Source organism: Heterodontus francisci, chromosome 15 (assembly GCF_036365525.1).
Source record: "Heterodontus francisci isolate sHetFra1 chromosome 15, sHetFra1.hap1, whole genome shotgun sequence".
NCBI lineage: Eukaryota > Metazoa > Chordata > Chondrichthyes > Heterodontiformes > Heterodontidae > Heterodontus > Heterodontus francisci.
In genome coordinates this window covers 45,174,718-45,189,931 of record NC_090385.1, presented here as the reverse complement: position 1 = coordinate 45,189,931, position 15,214 = coordinate 45,174,718, and the positions used below count along the sequence as shown (strand labels likewise).

The following is a 15,214-nucleotide window of genomic DNA, read 5'->3' as shown; positions in this document are numbered from 1 at the left end:
GAGTCACTCAGTGTAGAGGCAGAGGGAGAAAAGAAGGGAAGGTATCTCAGAAATTTAGTGGTACCAATAAAAACACTTAGAAACTGTTCAATGCTTTAATTTAGTGAAAGTTCTAATTGAATTTTACTGGTTTGAAAATAAAACCGGTCTCGGGTGGCTGTTAGTCAAAGCTTTGAATTACTGAGCCATGTAGATGACAAAGGCCCCATATTTGATTCCTAAGTTGTGCTAAGTTTATCGGGATAGTGGGTATATATACTACAATTTGCTTGAGCACTCCTATTATGAGTGGAGGAAATAATCAGCTGCCTTCTGTTTGCTATCCAGTGACCCATGCTGCTAAGTTGGTGTATATGTTGGTTGGGTCGGTGGTGGTGGTGTGAAGCTACCATGCTTGAATAGGAGGAAAAGGCTGGGTTCCTGTGTGAGGAATAACCACTTGGGACTTGTAGCAGCAGGTACCAACTCCATCCCAGAAAGAAGTCACTTTTTGGTGGAGTGGAGGGGGAGAGGGATTAAGGGAAAATAGAGAGGGAAAAAAAAAAATCTTTAGATGCAAATGGTCTCATACTTGAGAATTGACTTTTTTTTTTAAATTGACACTGCATTGGTTGCACAGATTGTTTCTTGGAAGCTTATGTAGTTAGTATTGAAGTTAATTCTTGACCGGTCTTCCATTAAAATGTGGACCTTCAGGATTCTTCAGATCCAGTTTGTGAAATTGTTCCAGATCGATTTTAGTTACATGTTTGTCATTTTGCAGATCTACAATGAGGAGATTCTGGATCTGTTGCATCCATCTCGGGAGAAATCCCAGATCCACATTAGAGAAGATCCCAAAGAAGGAATAAAGGTATGTAACCCTACAATTAGTAAAATGCAGTCTCTTTTTTTTTTATATGAGCATTCATTGTCAGGATGCACTTTTTTGGGAAAAAGTTTGTGTAATCTTTTTACACATCAAGTGGTTTGATTTGGTTTATATTTTCTTGAGCTGCCTTTCCAACTTGACTGTGGATGGAATTTTACGCCCCCAAAAGAGCGAGCTGCTGGTGGGTGGGGAGGCATAAAATGGAGTGGGAAGCTGGTGGGGTTGTGGGGGGGGGTGGTGCTTTCCGACCCGCTCCTGCCTTTGCTGCCAATTTATGTGGGGCGGCGGTGAGAAATGGCACGCCTGCCCCAGACCAATCAAGGCTCTTAAGTGGCCAATTAACAGACACTTTAGGGCCTCCGCCTGCCGCCACGGGGATTTTAAGGTTGTCCGGCGGGTGGCTGAGGCCTCAGAAAAGCCACCTGTTAAAACTAGGGGGCCTTCTGGCGGGGGGCGTTGTGTCCCACAGGGGGCTGCCCCCCTTGCCTTGTCGGGACCTGACCAATTGCCTTCGGCGAGGCCCCAAAACCCTACCTTAGTTCTGGTGCTCTCCGTCATCTTCATCCTGAAGCTAATTTGCAGCCCCGGCAGTGACCACTGCTCCCAGTGGCACTGCTGGGACTAAGAACTGCCGGTCTGCTGTTTAGTCGGCAGCTCCATGAGGCAGGAAGTCCCGCCTAAATGAGGCAGATGGATGACTCCCTCCCCGCCCATCGTAAAATCCAGCCCTGTGTATCCACTCGTGCTGATCTGAAGTGTGCAGTGTGAGATGGATAAGTGCTGCCATTCTGTTTTACTGTGAGAAGGCACCTAATTTCTTGGACATCCCATAGAAGTACACTAGAGATCTGGTAACCTGCATTTGGGGGATTATAGATGCAAACTTGTATCCTAGTCCTTTCGGATGGGTTAGATTATTGTTTCTGCTGTGCTGTGTTTCCCTGATTCTAAAATGGTATGCCTTTATAAATACCTCACTGCAATCCTGTTCTGTCAATCTTTCAGATTGTAGGTCTAATTGAAAAGCAAGTAATTACTGTGATGGAAATGGTGGATTGCCTGGAACAAGGAAATTCTACGAGGACAGTCGCTGCAACAGCTATGAACTCTCAGTCATCCCGATCACATGCCATCTTCACAGTGACTGTTGAGCAGAGGAAGAAAAGTGACAAGTAAGTAGCTTTATATGCAAATGCTATATCTTCTACCAAGCAATTGAGAATGCTTATCGTTTTCATGCTCTAGTGCATTATGTCCTGTGTTTTTAAAATCAGTTGTATGATATTTGCATTCTGGTTTTTCTGTTAATCTTCAGCTTAAAAAAAAAAAAAAGTTGATTGTGGGTATTGTGCCTTTATGTGAATTTCTGTGTACATATTAAACAGGAAGAATGGATGTGCTAACAGGTCGTCTTTTCCTTCCTGAGTGGGGTCCGTTTCCAGGTAACCATTTTCCCCTCCCACCTTTTCTCTTCAGAAACAATTACTTCCGTTCCAAATTGCACCTGGTGGATTTGGCAGGATCTGAGCGCCAAAAGAAAACCAAAGCAGAAGGTGACCGCCTAAAGGAAGGTAATCTGATCCACTGTAAGGAGTTTGCCTTAGAATACTTTTAAAAGGGGTGGAAAGTCTAGGAGGATGTCTTGAATTTTTTTTAATTCCCATTCACTAGGATTCAAAAAAATGTATTCAGTAAAATTATCCTAGATTATTTGAAAAGATCAGACCTTTTAATCTGGCAAGTTGTAAATGATGGCAAAGCATCTGGAGGGACTCCGAGTCCAAGTGGGGGATGAAGGCCTGAAAGTTGAAAGAGCTGGGAAGTTGTACCTGTTGTCTGCTCTGCATTTGAGGTGTTAGTAAATGTAAATCAAAAATCCTATTTTTTTTTTTGTGATTAATAAATGACCACTGAAGTATGCTAAGAGTAGGTTATTCAACTGACCCCAAATCCTCTACGGTTAAACATGGCACCGTTACAAATATCAAACTGCCTGTGTCAGTCTAAGGAGGATTCTTGAACTATGATTATATCATAGATTTGGGTCACTTTCTTTACATTAATCTCAGATTATTAAATATCCTGATGATGGAGTTTTGTCTGATAAAAGGCCATTATCCTTTTTCCTTCTGCTATACTTTTTTTTGCATGTTGTGCTCACCTGAAATACTTGGCTGTTCCTGGATTTTTGTTCGCAAAAAAAGTTCCAGATATTCTTTCCTTAAAGTTTAGGTGTCTCTAATTTGTTCCAAACAGTTGTTTTATCCTGTCTTTCATCATTGGCTTCAAATTGTTCTAAAGTTTTTTTTTCTGTTGTATGTCTAATGTTGCAAGCACCTACTGTTAAAGCTTTGTAGAAATCCCAGTAACTGTGCTCATTGTTGTTTAAGTTCCGTTATTGAACTGTGCTACTTATCTGTAAGAGTTTTTTAAATTGAGAAACTAATGTTGTTGCTGTTGCTGCTGCTTCACTATTTGGTCTGAACTGCTGTTGCCGCATAAGCTAAAGTCTATTGACACTAAGAATATGCTTTCATGGGTTGAGCTGACTGATTCAACCATTCCAGCTTGGTAGATTGGTGAATAATTAGTCCAACTAGTACTTGACCATGCCAGATGGAGCTGAATGACTGACTGTCCAGGAACCAGTACTGCACTGGGTGGTTTCAGCTATCATATCCTCTTGTACAGCACTTCTGTGCTGTCTTCTGCAGAGTGCTAGTGGACTAATGGTCAGTTTTTTGCAGGAATCAACATCAATCGTGGATTGCTCTCCCTGGGTAATGTTATCAGTGCACTTGGAGATGAGAATAACCGAAAGGGCTTTGTACCATATCGAGATTCAAAACTAACCAGATTACTGCAAGGTAAAGTATTTCATTTTGTGTTATAAGATTTGTGTGCCAATGTTCCCAGTCAATGTTTTATTGTAATAAAAGCAAAATACTGGGAATGCTGGAAATCTGAAATAAAAACAGAAAGCAAGTGCTGGAAATACTCAGCAGGTCTGGCAGCATCTGTGGAAAGAGAAGCAGATTTAACGTTTCAGGTCTGTGACCAGAGCTGTTCTGATGAAAGGTCACCGACCTAAAACATTAAAACTGCTTCTCTCTCCACAGATGCTGCCAGAACTGCTGAGTGTTTACAATATTTTTTATTTGTATTTTTTGGCTTTTTCTTTTTAAATATGTGGAGGAAACGGGCTGGAAGTTGGTCTTCCTCACTTATTAGCATATAGAAGGAAGTTTGTGCCCTCTGTTATTTAGCATTCGATCGGTGTATATGTGTCTTTCAATTCTCCCCCTCTCTTTCCCAAAGATGTCTTTCTAGATGGAGTTCGCTGATGCTGGTGGTCTTTGGGTGCCTTACTAAGTGGTCATTCTTTGTGTGTCAGCAGATTCTGAGCATGGGAACATCCTATCCACACACACACCATGGATCACAGGGTGTCTCAGCTTCTCTTTCTCAGCCCCCCACCACCCCCACCCCCCATTCTGAGCATGGGTTGGAGATGAAACTTGGGATCTTCCAGGTCCATATAACCTATGCTGTTTTAACCAGCTGTGACATTGGAAGGCCCCTTATGTTGCAAACTATGGACTTCCCCTAAAATTGAATCTGCATGCCCAGCCCAATGTAACTCGTTTTAGATCCTGTATTGATTTGGGTAAATGTAGAGAATTACATACTAGGTTTTATTTTTGATGAGCTAGCTCCAAAAGTGGGTGTTGTTTCACTATTGAATGCAAGTAATTCTGCCCTTCCTTCTAGCTATGTAAATGTTTTCAACTGTAGTCTCAGACTTCCTGCTGTCTTCTGTCTTAAAGGTTTTTCTCTTTTCAGACTCGCTTGGTGGAAATAGCCATACATTGATGATAGCTTGTGTCAGTCCTGCTGATTCTAATCTTGAAGAGACTCTAAATACTCTACGCTATGCTGACAGAGCAAGGAAGATAAAGAATAAGCCTGTGGTTAACTTCGATCCCCAGGCTGCTGAGCTGCAGCGCCTTAAGCAGCAGGTAGAAGGCTAAATCTGTTGGCGCATACTGCTATTGTTTTGAGATCATCATCTCCCCCCCGCCCCCCCCAAAGAGTGTAATATTTTATTTTCTTTGCTTAACACTGCATGTACATTTGCAGAATTTTTTTTAAAAGCTCCTTGCGACTTGCAAGTGGAGTTGCAGTACAGTGAAAATTGGACTGATGACCCTGAACATGTAAATCCTTTTAATACACAACCTTTTACATAAAAGTTTAACAGTCATGCTGAACAGGTGTTGCATTTTAATGGCAGGTTTAAGCATTTGGCTTCAGGATTTATTTACAAATGGGGCTATTCGATACTATTTTTAGGGTTTTCCATAATGCAACTTTACACTTGCAATGGCCCCAACCAGAATTTTTTTTTTTTTTTTAAGTCTTTCACTTCTAATAGGCAATGATGCACATTTTAGCTTCCTTTTTTATTTAAAAAAAACTTGCATTCTAGAGGGCGATGTCTGCGATTTTATTTACTTGAAAGATAAATGATCTATGTTGAATTGTGTTCTTAATTCTAACAGTAGTAGGTGTGTTGTGGATGTAATTCTTTGTGTTTGGTTCAGGTGCAAGAACTTCAAGTGTTGTTGCTACAAGCACATGGGGGCACAGTTCAAATGAGCAGTAGGTAAGTCTAGTCGAATTATCAGTGCCTGTTTTTATTGAATCACAAATAGCCATTTACAGCACAGAAGGAGGATATTTGTGCCCATAGAGTTCATGCTGGTTCTCCACAGAGCTATCCAGTCAGTTCTAATCCTCCACTCAATCCTTATAGCCCTGTAAGTCTATTTCCCTCAAGTGGCCATCCACCTTCCTCTTGAAGTCATTGACCATCTCTGCTTCCACCACCCACCGTTTTTTTAAAAGTGCTTCCTCATATTCCCCCTGCATCTTTTGCCCAAAACCTTCAATCTGTGTCCCCTAAACCTTGTACCATTAGTTAATGGGAACAGTTTTACCTTGTTAACTTATCTAAGCCTGTCATAATCTCTCCTAAATCTCCTTTGTTCTAAGTAGAACAAACTCACCTTTTCCAACCTAACCTTCTAACTAAAATCCTCCATCCCAGGAACCATTCTGGTAAATCTCCTCTGCGCCCTCTTGGGGATCCTCACATCCTTCCTGAAGTACAGTGACCAGAACTGGACGCAGTACCCAATACCCCTGGGGCCTATCCAGAGTTTATAAAGGTTCTGCATAATTTCCCTGCTTTTGTACCCAATGCCTCTACTTCGGAAGCCCAAGGTCCCATATGCTTCACAAACCACTCTTGACATATCCTGCCACCTTCAAGGATCTGTGCATATGCACCCCCAAGTCCCTCTGTTCCTGAAGACACTCTTTTTTTTTTTATGTGCCATTAAGTGTATATTGCCTCTCCCTATTCCTACTGCCAAAATCCATCACCTCACACTTGTCTGTATTAAATTCCATTTGCCACCTCTCTCTCTGTCCATTCTGCTAGCTTATCTATCTCCTATTGCAGCCTGTCTATATCATCCTCATTATAAAAGCAAAATACTGCAGATGCTGGAAATCTGAAATAAAAACAAGAAATGCTGGAAATACTCAGCAGATCTGGCAACATCTGTGGAGAAAGAAGCAGAGTTAACGTTTCAGTTCTGAAGAAGGGTCACTGACCTGAAACGTTAACTCTGCTTCTCTCCCCACAGATGCTGCCAGACCTGCTGAGTATTTCCAGCACTTCTTGTTTTTATGTCATCCTCATTGTTTGCCACACCTCCAAATTTGGTATCAGCAGAAAATTTTGAAATTTTACTCTGTATATAAAATGACTTGGATCTTGGAATAGAGCAAAAAAAAGCAGTGGTCCCAGCACTGACCCTTGGGGAACATTATTGTTCACCATCTTCCAGTCTTAAAAATAACCATTTTCTATGACTCACTCTTTTCTGTCCTTAAGCCAATTTTTTTATTCAGTTGGACATTGACCCTCCTATTCCATGAGCCTCAATTTTGTTAACCAGCCTTTTTGTGATACCTTATCAAATGTTTTCTTAAGATCCATATAGACAACATCCACCTCATTCCCTTCATTAGCCTTCTCTGTTACTTCATCAAAAAATTCAATTAGATTAGTCAAGCATGATCTGCCTTTTGCAAATCCATACTGGCTATCCTTCATTTAACTCAAACCTTGGAGTGTCTGATTTTTTTTTTTCTGTTTATTGTTTCTAAAACATTACCCACCACTAGTGTTAAACTAACTGGTCTGTAGTTGCTAGGACTGACCGTGCATCCTTTGCTGAATAAGGGTGTTACATTTGCCAGTCTTATCCTCTGGCGCCTCCCCTGTATCCAGAGAGGATTGGAAGATTCTGGCGAGCCCTACCACTATCTCCATCCCCACATCCTTTGCAAGCCATCCGGACCAGGTTACTAAGTAACCTTAGGTTACCCTAAGTATAGCCAGCCTTTTTTAGTACCTTATCCATTACCTCAACTCTGACTGCTTCTACCAATACTTTTTCAGATTCCTCTTCCTTCGTGAACACAGATACAAAGTACTCACTTGTTATAGCCTTGCCCTGCACCGCTAAGCATATATTACCCTCTTTGTCCCTCATAGGCCCCACTCCACCTCTTACTACCCACTTACTATTTACATGCCTGTGAAGATTTTTGGTTTCCCTTTTATGTTGATTGCCATTCTATTCTTTCTTTGCCAGTCTTATTTTCCTCTTCACCTCTCCTCTCAACTTAATGTATATGGCCTGTTTCTCACTTGATAAGTTCACCTGATCTTCATGCACCCTTTTTGTTTCTTCATAATCTCCATCTCTCTCGTCTTCCAAGGAGCCCTGTTTTTGGTTCCCTTACCTTTTACCCTAGTTTGAATGTACCTCGCCTGTACCTGAAGCATCTGTTCCTTAAAGATAACCCATTGTTCCAATACAACTCTTCCTGCCAGTCTTTGGTTCCATTTTACACTGGCTAGATCCCTTCTCGTTGTGTTGAAATTAGCCCTCTTCCAATCTGAACATTCTACTTTATTTTGTTGTTTTTCTGCATTACCAGTCTAAACCTTGTCCAAGTGCTCCCCAATAGACATATGGCCCACCTCATTTCCCAGTACCAGTTCCAATAATGGCTCCTTTTCCAGTTGGGCTGAGTACATACTGATCAAGGAAGTTCTTCCTTCATTTCAGAAATTCCTTCCCCTCCTTTGTGTGCCTGTGTGTCATACCCCTGTGACTGATCAAACCCTTGTTGCTCCTCCACTCTAATCAAATGGATTCTGTCCTTGCCCCTTCAAGGACATCTGCCCTTTCCAGCACTGCATTTTTTCCCAATCAGTTATTGCTACTGCATCATTATTCCCATACTGCTATTTGTGCTTGTAGTTCACCAACCTTATTCACCAGACTTTGTGCATATTACACGCATGCATTGTAATCCTGTCTTTGCATTCATCATAGTCCTTCTCAGCCCGCTCCCATCTAATATTAAACTACTCCCTTCTCCCATTCTATCTTACACTGTCGCACTGTGCTAGGCATCAAGGAGACCAAGCAAAACTGGAGTCAGTGGGAATCAGGGGGTGGGGGAGAATTCTCCACTAGCTGGTGTGATACCTAGCAGACAGTTATGGTTTTTGGAGGTCAATCATCTCAGCCCCAGGACATTACTGCAGGAGTTTCTGTCAGGGTGGTAACCTAGGCCCAACCGTCTTCAGCTGCTTCAATGAGCTGCCCTCCATCATAAGGTCAGAAGTGGGGATGTTTGCTGATTGTGCAATGATCAACACCATTCGCGACTCCTCAGATACCGAAGCAGCCCACTTCTGACCTTTATGGAGGGAAGGTTGTTGATGAAGCAGCTGAAGGTGGTTAGGCCTAGGACACTACCCTGAACATGCAGTGATGTCCTAGGACTGAGATGATTGACCTCCAACAGCCACAACCTGTGTCCATATGCAGCAAGACCTGGACAACATCCAGGCTTGGGCTGATGTGTGGCACAAATGTAACTTGCCACTTAAGTGCCAGACAATAATTATCTCCAACAAGAGAGAATCCAGCCATCTCCCCTTGACATTCCATGGCATTAGCATTGTTGAATCCCCCACTATCAACATCCTGGGGGTTACCATTGACCAGAGATTGAACTGGAGTAGCCATATAACTACTGTGGCTATAAGAGCAGGTCAGAGACCTAGGCCTGTGCAGTGAGGAACTCTCCTCCTGTCTCACCAAAGCCTGTCCACAATCTACCTGACACAAGTCAGGAGTGCGATGGAAAGCTGGACACCATCCAGGATAAACCAGCCCACTTGATTGGCACACCATCCATCACCTTCAACATTCACTCCCTCTACCACTGACGCATAGTGGCAGCAGTATGTACCATCTACAAGATGCGCTGCAGCAACTCACCAAGGCTGCTTGGACAGCACCTTCCAAACCTGCAATCTCTACCATCTAGAAGGACAAAGGCAGCAGATGCATCGGAACACCACCACCTGCAAGTTCCCCTCCAAGTGTGTCTCACCATCACTGTTCCTTCTCACTGCCGCTGGATCAAAATCCGAGAACTCTCTTCCGAACAGCACTGTGGGTGTACCTACACCACGTGGACTGCAGCAGTTCAAGAAGGCAGCTCACCACCACCTTCTCAAGGGCAATTAGGGATGGGCAGTAAAAGCTGGTCTAGCTAGCAATGCCCATATCCTGTGAAATAATTTTTTTTAAAACTCTCTCTCTGACCCCATCTACTACTTTACTATTTTGTACTCTAGTGTTATTTGTCTCCTAATTTTCTGTGCACCTTGGTTTTCCTCTCTTGTATTATCTTGTTCCACCTGCCTGCCAAGTTAGTTTGAACCCTCCCCAATAGCACTAGCAAATTGTGCTGCAAAGAAATTTGTTCCAGCTCTGTTCAGGTGCAACCTGTCTGGTTCTTATTGGTCCCAGTGTCCCAGGAATCTAAAGCACTCCCTTCTGCACCATCCGTCCAGCCACACGTTCATCCACTCTATCCTCCTATTTCTAATTTTGCGTGTGGTACTGAGTGTAATCTTTGAGGTCCTGCTTGCTAATTTCTTTCCTCTCTCCCTAAGCTCTTTCTGCATCCCTCTTTCTGCCTATGTCATTGGTACCAATGTGGACCACGACTGCAGGCTGTTCACCCTCTACCCTTGGTGCTCTGCAGCTGTTTGGTGACCCTCCTTGACCCTGGCACCGGGGGGCACAGGCTATCCTGGATTTGCAACAGCAGCTACAGAAACATCTGTGTATTCCCCTAACTATCTAATCTCATCACTATTGCTCTTCCAGTCTTCCTTGTATCCCTTTTTCTCTACCTCCCACCCCACCCCACCTCCAACGTGCATCTGTGCCAACTGTGGTGCCTTGGGCTTGGCTGTGGCTGCACTCCCTATATGAGCCATCGCTTTCCACAGTATTTAGAACTAAACACCGGTGAGATACACTCCTGCACAACCTGCCTCTTTCTTCTTGGCTGCCAGGCTGTCACCCATTCCCTCTTTCACTGCATACTCTTAAGCTGCAGGCTGACCACATCTATAAACGTGCTATCCACCATGTTAAGTAGAGTAGAAATTTGTATAACTGTCTTTTGGGTTTCCTCCTATAATTTTCCTATCTTTCACATACTCCCATTCTTTGAGAACAAACAGTTTAATGTATCACAACCTCTTTTCCCAGTGTCTGAGACATCTGGTACTTAACCTTTAATATCATGCTTTCCAAATTGTGTTCTCATTAAAACCAATTTTAAGACCTAAGCTGCTAGGGACTAGAAATATGCAGTATAAGCCTGGGTATAATTATTGGAGTTCTGTCACTTTTTTCACAAAAGTATATATTTTTTTCTGAAACCCAAATTCAAAACATGATCCCTTAAGAGGGACATCGGGCTTTGTTGCTGAAAGTAAGCAGATTGAGGTTTTGATATTTTCACAAGCAATTTTTTTGTCTTTCTCCCTTGTTAATGCCTGCCAATTTCACATGCACCTTTATTTCTGCAGTGCAATGCTCAAGTCTAACTATATCTAATAGTTTCTTGAGTGTTATGGGAGCTGGTAGTAGCAGAGTTTAAGAGCTCCTGTCTGATTTGTAGCATGTTTGTTTGTGTGCACTAGCGTACTATTAAGGGGGAAAATCCTTTCGTTAAACAGGGTGGATAAATCGGACAATCAACAATCTGTAATTGAGGCGGCAAGACTGCACCAAGAAGAAATAGAAAATCTGAGTAAAGAGCTTCGTGATGCAATTGGCCAGACAACTCAGATGTGTGAAAGAGTCATAGTAGTAAGATGTCCAACCAATATTTCTCATTTTGAATATTTTGCTATTTGTATTTTCTTTTGTCCCAATGCAGTGATGTGAAGTATTCAGTCTTCTTTTTTGCGATTTGTATCCTTTCAAATTCCCTCTCATCTAGCCCCTAAAATATTTTTCTCCTCAGAATGAAAATGACTTGTGTTTCTGTCATTTAACTCTTGTATGCTACTGCTGAAGGATTGTTGTTTGCTGTTGCAATCTTTTTTTTTCTTCTTTTTCTCTTTCCCACCCCTGCCAAAGAAAATATGCTTGTGAATTGGAGCACTAAGTATTTGTGTAGATTTTTTCTTTTGGGGTGGTGTGGGGGAGGATGTGGCATTGAATTTAATTGTTCAAGGGTGTATATAAGAATTATGCTAGCAGGCTGGAAGTCCCTGTGTAACTTAAGAATATTGAGTCTATTAGTCATTAATTTGAACACATGAAATTCATTACAAGCTTCTCTAATTACGTTTCATTTTTGTACAGACGGAACAGACGAATGAGAAGCTGATATGTAAGCTGAGTGAACTCTCGCAACATGCTGCGTATGTATCTGCTGTATTTTCTGTTTGGTGCTGGAGAATTTTTATGTATTTTCAAAATCTAGCATTATAATGGCAATTCTATATTAATGGTTATCTTTCAGGGTTTTGTGGCAGCTACCTTGTGGTGGTGCTGTGGCATGAGTAGCTGTGCTCCAGCAATTTTGTGCTGCCTCCTGTTCAGTTTCTCCCAAACATACACATGCATGCAGGCAGTTATTGCACCTGTGTGCTCTGCCTGTGGCACTCTTTTTTTCATGCCTCCAGTTTTTAAAAAGTTTTTTTATATAAATTTATGGCCCCTCGCTGCTACTACTAGTTCAGAAGATCCTCTTTTTTTTTTTTTCCTGCAAGCTGTCCCTGCCGCCCAACAACAACCCACCCACCACCACTATCCAACAGTCTCCTATTTGGTATTATGATGGCCTCCTCGCCACTTAACAGTTCCGCTACCCACTAAATATTGCCCTCCGATTCCTTAATACTTGCTTCATGTCCCTGGTGAATCCCAACCTCCCCATAGCCCACTCTGTTTGTTAATCACTATTTATAATGGCCTTGCTCATCATTGCCCCTTTTATGAAGCCTTATTCTGTTCATCTCTTCCTTTTTTACTTGCCCCATTCCTTTTTCAGCACTACCAACAATAGTCCTCACAATGTTTTCTGCTGTTTAGCCTTACTGGCTGTTTTCAATCACATGATTTTTACTATTTAAGAGCTCATGCTTACAATTAAGGTGTAGGAATTGGGCATGTACAAATGTAGTGCAGCAACAGAACAAAAACTGAGATGGTAATAGACCATCACAGGAGGAACCTATTGCTTGGAGATATCAGGGACTGAAAAATACAAAATGGACTTGAATACTAATCAAATTTTTTTAAAATCGGAGGGAGCCACAAAGCATTATACTGGGGAAATGGAGATTGTTGCAATTAACTTGTCCACCCAACCTTGCATCAGAGATGGGACACCTTCATTCTTTACTAGTCTAGATTTTGAAACCAGTTCCACCATTATATAGAACTCGTGCCAATCAAAATGAAAGAGTTGTGTTTGGAAATGGAATGATTTCCATTTTGGTATGGCAGTGTGTAGCAGAAAAGCGTAACTCAAAATCCCAGCTTTGAATTGGGTACTAGGGAGTGATGTATTTCAGGATGCTACTGTGCATTTGCTGACTACTAGTTGGAATAGTCCTATTGAGGTATAGTTTGTATTTTTTTTTTCATCTTGGTTATTTAACTTTAATAGGTGCAAGCTGAACTTAGACAAACTATTAGAAATCTCAGCAAATGAAGAGATAAGCGAGCAAATCAACGTCCTACGCAGTCTGCTGCAGATCATTTCTAGCATGGAGGTAAGACTAATGCATCATTGTGTGGAGTGAATATAGCTGTAGAAGTGGAGATATACAAACACTAATTGATTGAAGGAATATTTTAATTTGGAAGTTTGAATGGGAAATGCCTTGATCTGTTAGATGAAACTTGGAAATGTGAAGATTTCTTGAAACTACTTTAATATCTCTAAACTTCCTTTAAAAAGCAAGCAATGCCTTCACATGGTCTGAACTACACTGATGAAGATAACATAGCACTTAATGGATGATTGGCTTTACAGTGTTTTTAAATATATTCATTCTTGGGCTGTGTGTATCACTGGCTTGTTTGGTCCACTTATAATTTAACAAGAGGGTCAACACCCACCACTGATGCACAGTGACTGCAATTGTATTTGTTGCTTTTGATTGTGTACTATTTTTCACCATAATGTGCTGTTGCTTTAAAAGAGTAATGCATCTTAATTGGCAGTAGGTTGGCTAATGCTTTGATCCTAAAACCAACAGTGACTAATTAGTTTCAAAAGAAAGCTACTGCTTTATTTGTTGTCACCAGTTTTGAATATGGGCATGCCAAAAGGACTGTGCAAGTTGGCTCTTTTTTGTTTGTTTTCATTAAAAAAGGGACCCTATATTGGCCCTGATCATTTTCCATAATCTAGTGGATAAAGGTCCCATCCAGGATACTGGTCCATATGGACCAGAAGAAACCAGATTTGACCCCTGTCTTGCAGTGTGGGAGTTTTGAAAACACTTTGTTTTCTTGTGATTATAGTATAAATGTTTCCATAAGCCAAGTATCTTCTGAACCAAAACCACCTGCCTGCAGCATGGATCAGCTCAAACAATTAACCCTGAATTTGGAAATCTGCAATTAATAATGCAGGCACAAGAAAAAATGAGTAAAGTGCATGATTTAAGTGTTGGCATAATCACCCAAATCTGTAAAGGGTCAGTAGGGCTTCCAATCAGAGTTTGATGGGAAATATTTTGCCACTTGTTTTTTTTTCTTCAGTATTATAATATGAATTATTTCTGTGAATTGCTTACTGCAGAATACATGGCATGCTTACCATGTTCTATTAACTTGGAAGGTGGGAAAATGTTGCTGCAAAATAGTAAAACTTTACAGACACAATATATAGCATGTTACAAATGGCTTCTGTACCCCTCCTCTAGAGAGGAAAAATCAATCTGGCTTCCTGCTCATGATGGCTATGCATTGGCATCTGCTGCAATACGGGTGTGTTAATGTTTCCTAAGGATAGGATTAGGTTTAGTTGTTATCTGCCCTTTCATTTCAACAGACTACTGTATTTGGCATGGGTAAAATACTGTAAGAATGTCAGCAAGTAAAATACTGTCCCCTGACTTTGAGCCTTTTTAGGAAAGGAGAAAATGAGGTCTGGGAGGAAGTGCCTTTCAGGTGAACAAAAAAGCTTTGGAAGTTGATTTTGAAATGTCCTTCAATGAATATTGACATTTGTGCAGGATCCATGAAAATGATGGTTGGACTAAAATCGATAGGGCATGGGATTTTGTCATCTCTAACATGAGCCTAAATATTTTGTTTCTAAATCTTCTTTCTATATAGAATGAATGCACAAAAATGCTGCCTGAACTGGAGGGAATTGATCTAGAGCAACAAGGGGAGGAAAATGCAGATGTAAGTGACTTTTTTTTTTTCTGTATTATATGCAAGTTTTAATCTATTCTAATCCCAATATTTTTCTCCAATGTTTTGAGAGGGAGAAGTGTTTGAAGGTTCACATTTGATTTCCACTATGAATATGCCAAGTGCAGGTATGTAGTTGCTTTGGAATTGTAACCAGCTTTTTCTTCTGAACTCACCCATGAAGGATACAAAGTTAGTCAATGGACACACTGCAGCTTCAGCAGTTTATGGCAATTTGTGATTTGGTGTGCTGGTTATAAACTACATGCTAAGGCATCTTGCAAGTAGAGACAGAGTTCTGCTGGTAATTCTGTATTGAGTTCTAAATTTTCTAAGACTGCTTCAAATAAGCCATATATTGTCAACCTGTGAAACCACTAATTTTGGGTGAATAAGCCTACAATGTTGACTTTAAAAGTCTTCCTGTATTCAA

The 15,214-nt window shown here is 41.3% G+C and overlaps 1 protein-coding gene across 2 annotated transcripts in view; it reads left to right on the top strand.

Moving 5' to 3' along the window:
• kif4 (kinesin family member 4) overlaps positions 1 to 15,214 on the top strand; it is a 93,172-nt gene that overhangs the window by 18,950 nt on the left and 59,008 nt on the right. The window contains exons 5-14 of one of the 2 annotated variants that reach the window (XM_068047485.1): positions 764 to 853; positions 1,877 to 2,043; positions 2,348 to 2,442; positions 3,619 to 3,738; positions 4,715 to 4,890; positions 5,476 to 5,537; positions 11,073 to 11,205; positions 11,707 to 11,765; positions 13,019 to 13,124; positions 14,701 to 14,772. In XM_068047485.1, the coding sequence (XP_067903586.1) occupies positions 764 to 853; positions 1,877 to 2,043; positions 2,348 to 2,442; positions 3,619 to 3,738; positions 4,715 to 4,890; positions 5,476 to 5,537; positions 11,073 to 11,205; positions 11,707 to 11,765; positions 13,019 to 13,124; positions 14,701 to 14,772 (1,080 nt within the window). Of the gene's footprint in view, positions 1 to 763; positions 854 to 1,876; positions 2,044 to 2,347; positions 2,443 to 3,618; positions 3,739 to 4,714; positions 4,891 to 5,475; positions 5,538 to 11,036; positions 11,206 to 11,706; positions 11,766 to 13,018; positions 13,125 to 14,700; positions 14,773 to 15,214 lie in introns of both variants that reach the window. The other variant, XM_068047484.1, reaches the window with a different exon arrangement.